General features: G+C 35.9%; 1 protein-coding gene across 1 annotated transcript; it reads left to right on the top strand.

Moving 5' to 3' along the window:
• The first annotated feature begins 3,039 nt into the window (after positions 1–3,039).
• On the top strand, positions 3,040–8,145 carry LOC104234139 (sirohydrochlorin ferrochelatase, chloroplastic). The gene is made up of 6 exons (XM_009787647.2): positions 3,040–3,199; positions 3,357–3,565; positions 3,656–3,717; positions 4,398–4,508; positions 4,608–4,700; positions 7,527–8,145. Exons 1-6 carry the CDS (start codon positions 3,159–3,161, stop codon positions 7,629–7,631), a joined length of 621 nt encoding a protein of 206 aa, XP_009785949.1. The 5' UTR covers positions 3,040–3,158; the 3' UTR covers positions 7,632–8,145.
• Positions 8,146–8,328: the final 183 nt, after the last annotated feature.

The following is an 8,328-nucleotide window of genomic DNA, read 5'->3' as shown; positions in this document are numbered from 1 at the left end:
AGCTGAATAGTAATAACATAGTGGACAACAAGCTTAAAGACGATAGATTTCCATTAAAATATACTGAAATCAAAGAAAACTCAAGTATTATATACTGCATTAAAGATCATAATAAAAAAAGAAGACAAAAATCACTCAAAAAAGGTAATGACAAATAAAACAAAGTTCTAGGTTAAACAGAAATCATCTAGTATAATATAATGGAGAGAAATCTTACACATGACAGACATCCAGTAAAATATACTGGAATCAAACATAACTCAACTATGTTATAATATTCATCCAATATAACATATTGGAAAACCTACATTTACACGAGGCCAATTCGAGGGGCAAAGGCGTCGCGAGCTAGAGAATTAGCCAGTTCGAGGTGAGTAATGGTTGTAAATGATGTCCTGAGGGTTTGAAACCCCGGATTGCACATCGTAGTGCTATATTGAGGCAATATACGCGTTGAATAATGAGCGTGGGGTCTTTCACTACTGGGATTGTGACTTGGTCCATCCCGATTGATGATTTTACCGAATATTTGATTGAAATTCATTGGTTATCATCATGATTTGGGTTGATTGCCATATTTGGGCTTCGTGCCAACTATTTGAACCCTTCAGGGATTTTTATCACTGTTTCCTCACTACTTGACTTATTATTTGAACTCAGTCCTGTTGATATCTACTGTTTTACAAACTCAGCCACTTTTACTCGGTTTTGAAACTAAAATGATATTTCTACATCATGTTTTGGGTTGAGGACTACTGTTTTACTAATGCCCAAGGGGCTTATGATGATTTTCGGACTGAGTGAGGCCGAGGGCCATAAGTGAGGACATGCTAAGTGATATGTGGCCGATGGCCTGAGTTACTATTTATGCCACGCGGTGGCTTGAGTGATGTGAGGCCGAATGATATGAGGCCGAGGGCCTGAGATACTTTATATGCCACGCGGTGGCTTGAGTGATGTGAGGATATGCTGAGTGATGATGCCACGAGGTGGCTTGATATAGCGCTTGGGCCGTAAGGGGCCCCTCCGAAGTCTGCACACCCACAGTGAGCGCGGGTACCCATTGTTCTAAGTGATTGATGCTATGCCCGAGGGGCTGATATGATTGATTGTGAGGTAGCCCGAGGGGCTGATACTATTCCGAGAGTGAGCCCGATGGGCTGATACTGTACTGAGAGTGAGTCCGAGGGGCTGATACTATGCTGAGCGATTAATATTGTGCCCAAGGGGCGGATTTCTACTTGTTATTTACCTGTTTTACTTGTTTTAAAAAGGAATATCATTTGATTCTTCACTGATTTACCGCTTTAAGTGATTTTACTGCTTAATATGGAATTGCTTTGTGTCTTTACGTGTTTTCATACTTTCAGCCATTATTTATAATTGTTACTCACTGATTCGGAGTACTCACATTACTCCCTGCACCATGTGTGAAGATTCAGGCATCGCAGAGTCCGCTCATAAGTGCTAATTTCTCCTAGTCCAGGCAGTGATTTGGAGACTATGAGGTAGTTGTTGGTGTTCGCAGCTCCGTGCCTCCCTTATCCTAGCATTTTCATGTTTTTTTCTGAACTATTATATCGGATTTTGTGTTCAGTAGACTTGTATCCGGACTTCTTAGTTGCTCATGACTTGTGACACCCCGGTTTGAGCTATGTCGGGATGGTTCTTGTTGTTGTTAACGTTAAAATTCCGCAATTTATGAGTATTATCTTATATGTTATTACTATTTATGATGATTAACTGTTTAAAAGAGGTGTTCCATTTTGGTCTGGCTGGCCTTGTCTTCACGAGAGGCGCCATCACGACCGGGTTCGGGGATTGGGTCGTGACACAAATCAATTTGTGATTATAGAAGAAATTTAAACTAGTTAAATTCAAACAATCAGACAAATAATTGAGAGAACTTACTTGGATTTGCAGATTGACGCCGCAAGATTGTGCTAAAGAAGAATATGAGGTCAAGTCGCGTAAATTTAAAAAACAGAGTAGGGGTATTTTAGTCAACAAATTGTTACCGTGCTAACTTGGCGGCTAAATATCGTTGACCTTTGATTGTGTGGCTAAATTTAATTGACCAGGCGTAAAACTGGCCATTTATAATTTTTTCGCTTTAATACTTGGGAAAATGACACTATATAGCTGCTCCCAAAATAATAGCAAAAAAATATATCTCTCTCTCTCTCTCTCTCTCTATATATATATATATATATATATATATATATATATATATATACAAAAAATTATACAAATTTTATATAATTTTCGGCTACAGAATGTAAATATTTTATGGCGCAGCCTAAAAATAAAAATACTTCTCATTTAGGGGTCGTTTGGTAGGATGCATTAGATAAAATAATGCTTGCATTAGCTTTGTGTATTAATAATACCTTGTTTGGTAGACATTTTGAACTTATACATTAGTTATGCAAGCATTAGTTATACATCCTATTTGGTATTATTCTATGCATAACTAATGCATAAAAAACCATGGTATTAGCAATGCAATGGGTTTTAATGCATGGATTAGCATAGTTAAAGACAAAATTGTCCTTCAAAATTTATGCTTGATTAAAATATGCTAGTTATTATATTAATGCAAGTTTAAAATAATTCAAATAGTGAGAAATAAAATTATATCTCTAGTAAATAAACAAATACTTAGCATATTTCCTTTTTTTTATAAATAATATTTAGTTCTATATTACAATATAGGTAGACAAATCAAATAATTTTTTTAAACTTTTTCATATAAAAATATTTTTCAATATATGTTTCTTTTAAAAAGTTTTAGAGTGATGGACTGGTTTTTGAGGGTATTATAAACAAGCAATTCTTTAAGAAATTGTGTAGTACTTTAATACATCAAACCAAATAATGGATAAGAAATATGCAAGCATAACTAATACCAGCATAACTAATGCAAACATAACTAATACCAACATTACTAATATACCATATTAAGCATTATTCTTATGCACCCTGCCAAACGACCCCTTAGGGTTGTCATTTAGGGCTGGGCCTCCTCCTATTACGTTTGGGTTTCCTTGATTCAGTTGGGCTTCTACAACGCCACAATCCACAAATAAAAAGGACTTCGATTTTATCTCTTAGTACCGGAAAATGGAAGAATAATCCGGACGGTGTTAGAAGAGTTAATGGACTCGTTGTCTTTACAATCTCATCTCAGTTTGAGGAGGTAATTTGTAGTTCTCTTTTGTTTTCTTATAACAGATTCTTCATGTTTTAATTATCATAAAGTTTAATTCTTGATTAGTACTTAGTTTCAAAGATACGTTTAATTGGAAATTCGACTGAGTAATTGATGTTCTTTTGTGGTGTTGAAACGATGAAAGCTCAACCAGTACATACCCAGCAAGAAAACCAGGAAGTGCAGTTCCTGAATTTGTAAGATTGCATAAAGGTCCTTCAAAATCCAGATATTTACCACAAAGGTATTGTATGGCCACTGCAAGTAGGGAGGGGTTGAACGGGATAGGAGAAGGCGATGGAGTTATAATTGTGGATCATGGTTCCCGCAGAAATGAGTCCAATCTTATGCTAAGTTAGTTTCTGGCACCTTTCACACTTTTCAATTTTGATACTGGTTTATTATGAGTTTGCTTATAGTTGTAATTTTGATGATAAATGTCAGATGAATTTGTAGCAATGTTTAGGGAGAGGACAAAATACCCAATTGTAGAGCCTGCACACATGGTAAGAATGTTTTTATCCCTCCCTCTTTGTATGATTACGGTTGTGGACCTTGTTGTTCGTTCATTGTTTCATTCCTGATGCCTTTTTTACGCGCTGATGTTTGGAATTAGAAAACGGATGAGGAAAGAAAAATGCAGTGGAGAAGGATAAGAAATGAGGAGTCTTCAAGTATGTTTTGATGTTAAGAGCAAAGGTGAAGGAAAATGAAAAATTTAAAAGTATATGTTTTCAGGAAAAAAATTAACAGAAATGGTATCACAGAAAGGGAAAGACAAAGTAGGTTTGGATGTTAAGCACAAAGGCAAAAATATAAAAACAGAAGTATATCTTTTTAGAGAAAAAAAATGATATCCAATCTATGTAAAAGAAAATTTTAGAATATATCTTGTGCGAAAACCTAGGAAATCAAAGATTTTTGGGATTGAAAGGATAGAGGGATCTCTTTAGGGTTGGTGAAGAAGTGGTGATAGGAGTAAGAATGTGGTAGGAATAAGAGAATCCTAATGTTTTCCCTAGCCACAGAGTACAAAACTATAGATTTCTAATGAATTTATTTTCTTTTCCTCGATGAATACTTAGTCCCAAACACAACCTTAAGCTCTCCATTCTCCTTTATATTTAATCTTCTTGAAAGGTTGGAACTCTTATTTTTCCTCTGTATCTCTTTTATGACAAATTAGGAGCTAGCAGAACCATCGATCCGAGATGCATTTAGTTTGTGTGTTCAACGAGGAGCACGTCGAGTAATTGTGAGCCCATTTTTCCTTTCTCCTGGACGACACTGGAACCAGGTATTGTTCGTCTCATGTATTCTAAACTTGTGCTAGGTTATCTAGAATTTCCTTTGATGTATTATGCTAGGTCTTGGCCTGATACCTTTCCCTCTTCAGGATATTCCTTCTTTAACGGCTGAAGCTGCAAAAGAACATCCAGGAGTATCATATGTCATTACAGCACCTCTTGGTCTTCACGAGTTACTTGTCGTAAGTTCTTGTTATGCTTCTGTAGCTTTACTTTCACACCAGTTATTCTTTTCATTTAGATATGGCATCCAACAAATATTGAAACCTAACGTTATTCCTACTCCCTGGTTTGAGGTTTTGGCTAAAAGTATCTCTCAACTAAGGTACATCCTTGTCTTACCTAGTGAATAAAAAACATCCCTGTACTATCCAACTAGTTGCAAGATTCATCCTTCCCGTTAACTTGTGTCAAAAAACTAACGACACCCACAAAAAATGTGATAAGCACGTGACTTTCCCCTAAGTTTCCCTATTATGTGTTATCTTCCACCTTCAGCGAAGCAGATGCTAAGTTTTCTTTCATTCTAAACGGCCTAGAGCTTTTGAGAATTTGCTGGTGCAATGGTGTACTGCAGCATATGGGTACTGGCTTTTGCTGATTTTCGCTGCATGTTATTGGGGTTTTCTGGTGTTAGTGTAGAGGTCTCAAGATGTGAAGGGTATACAGGTGTGGAAAAGTGTTTATTGTTGCTGGTTTTTTATTGATTTGAAGTGCCGACAAAAATGAAGTGTTAATTGTATAAGAAACGAAACAAATACTCTTAGGCAGCGGGAGTACTTTTCGTTTAACATACATAATAAGTTTAATACAATAAGTGCAGATAAAACGACTAGTACAATAAGGTTTTGCGAGTTTTTTCCTCTTTCACTTCTCAACTTTCTTTCGAATTTCAAGACTATTTGTTGCTCTTGTTGTAACGATCTTTAAGTCGTGCCTCGCGATCAACCACTATTCCTGAAAGCTAATGGATCACATGAACGGATCTTCCACTAGGCTCTTCATTGCTCCAATTAAAAGATTTGCATGGTTTTCTTTTGCGGGAAAATAGAAAAAATTTAAATATCTCCACGCATGAAATGGTCCTTGATGTAAAATTGTAACCGGAAAAACATGCTAAATATTTCCATCTCAAAAAAACATGCTAAATATTTTCTTTCGGGGCGCAATATGTAGTTATATACCATGACTGATGAAACTAACAGAGTAAAGAAAACAAACATTCTAGAATTGACATATAGTGTGTGAGCACCTAATTTTTGCCTCACATAGGAAATTACTCCTAAAAATAGTCCAAAAATAATTTTAATTGTTTTTATAAATTTTAGGAGTTTTTGTTTTATTTGTTTTGCATTTATTCGCATTATTCATGCATATTTAGAAATGTGTTAAATCATAAAAATCATCAAAAATAGAATGTTTCAAGTTGATGGTTATTCTAACTTTGGGCTTAATAATGGGCATGAATACCACGCTAGCCTAATGTCCCTATTTATTCCATAATTATAATAATCAAATCTTACACCCTTCCACAATAATTTCCTTAATCAATGGCCTTTCACTAATAATCTCAAACTTAGGAAAGGGTGTAATTTATGAATATTCGTAGGATGCTTTAGTCGCGTTCTAATTTATTATCGTGATTATGTATATGTTCGCGTGACATAATTATGATTTTCCACAAATAAATCAAAGTACGCGTTCGTGCGACTTTGGCCGAACAACCTTAATAATTAATAAAGCGTGATAAATTGTGTACACGTTCGCGTGACATGATTTCAACGCCTCAAATAAAACGGATTTACACACATGTAATCCGTTTCAAAGATTAAATCCATAGCGCCATAATTAAAAACGGTAAAAAAAGTAAACGTACATAGGTTCTAAAAATGAGTAATTAAACAATTTAATTAAGCCAAGTATGATTAAAGCGACCGTGCTAAAACCACGGAACCCGGGAATGCCTAACACCTTCTGGTTTTCGCGTGCTTTAAAACAAAGTCAAATTTTCTCGATTTGGGATTTAAAAATAAACCGGTGACTTGGGACACCATAAAAATTATTCCAAGTGGCGACTCTAATTAATTAAATAATCCCATTTCAAATAATGTCACTGTAATTGGAAAAACTCCCTATTCTTCGGAAAAAGGAGGTGTGACTGTGTGCGAAGTGATTAAAACACTAACAAGTTAACCAGAGTAAACTAACGGAGAAAATGACAGCGTAGCAATACAATTTTTGTCAAAAATCATAGCTCTTCTCAGTTGGTAATGGTGTAGCAGAGTTGGAGAGAGTGGTTTCTTTCCCAAAAGCTCTAGGCCGTTTAGAATGAAAGGAAAATCAGCATCTTCTTTGCTGAAGGAGGAAGATAATATACATAATAGGGAAACTTGGGGGAAAGTCACGTGCACGTTTTTTGCGGGCGTCGTTAGTTTTTTGACAGAAGTTAACGGGAAGGATGAATCCTGCAACTAGTTGGATAGGACAAGGATGTACCTTAGTTGAGGGATATTTCTTAGCCAAAAACTCCCCTAGTTTGCATTCAAGCTGGTGAGATAGATCAACATTTGCACTTATAGTTGCTTACCCTCCTGTCTTTCCCATCCATTGACCTCACGGCAGTTCTTGCCTAACTATGGATTTTCTTTCTTAAATGAGTTGGCAACTGCTTTTTCTTTCAGTCTGCTGGCACTTGTATCAGGAAACCCTTTAATTTATTCTTTGTTCCTTATGAATTATCATTCTGTTTTCTTTTGTGTCAATGGCTTTGCTGCATCCTATTTAAATCCCATTCTTTTCTTACTCAAGTAACTCGCAAACGTTTATGTCATGGGATGACCCATGATGGTCAGATGTTTTTGCATTGACATCCTTCCATGCTAAAGCTGTTAGGCTAAATTTTTAGTCCTAGACGGTTGATTTAAAAACAGCCAAATGTTTTCTCATTGAAATTCTTCTATAGAAAGCTAATAGGTTAAAATTCTAATTCTAGAAGATTGTTATTACAGGACGTTGTGAATGATAGAATCAAGCATTGCTTAAATCATATTGCTGGGAAAGCAGACGAGTGTTCAGTTTGTGCTGGAACAGGAAAATGTCAGCTCCGCCAGTGACATACTTATGAAGCTTAGCTAGGCTTTGTTATGTAGAAAGAATCTATTGCTGGTGGCAGTTGATTTAGTTGGGTCTGGCTGGCTGAGTGATACTATACCGCTTCTTGAAAGGGATAAATGATAATGGTCAATTATCTCTCCCGCAACTCGAGCATCCAAGTGCTCATGAGAACTTTGATATTTGGGAGTTAGTAATAGCATTTCAACTACAAATGTCGACCGCAGGGTGCTTAGTTTCTCCACTCAGCTGATGGAGAGTTGGGAGAGCAAAGCTGCATTTCAGATTATCCTTGTCTTCTTTAAATAAATTTTCCTAGTGTTGTAAAATACTTCATGTGTTCACTCAGAATATGTACCTCCAAACAATTATAACTTATAAGTTGCCTTCCTTTCTTTGTAATCACAGTTGGCCTCTTTATTCCTCAACAGTTTTGGTTTGAGACCATTGCAGTCTAACAATGAGTTTTACTGTTTTTGTTTACTCATTACCATAAATTAACAATGATTTTTATCACATGGGTTGTAGCCGAAATTGCTGGGTATTGTATTTAGCTTTTCTTGTCAACAACAAGCTCTCTTTTTTTTCAATGATGGATGAGCTTGCTGGTTGCTCTCCGGTTTCATTCATGCTTGAATTTGGCACTTTACATATTTCTATTATATAGAAACATGAAGAGTTTCGACGTGTGTTCTTAAA

This window comes from Nicotiana sylvestris, chromosome 2 (assembly GCF_000393655.2).
Source record: "Nicotiana sylvestris chromosome 2, ASM39365v2, whole genome shotgun sequence".
Taxonomy (NCBI): Eukaryota; Viridiplantae; Streptophyta; class Magnoliopsida; order Solanales; family Solanaceae; genus Nicotiana; species Nicotiana sylvestris.
The sequence above is the reverse complement of the archived record's forward strand: the minus strand, read 5'-3'. Positions and strand labels throughout refer to the sequence as shown.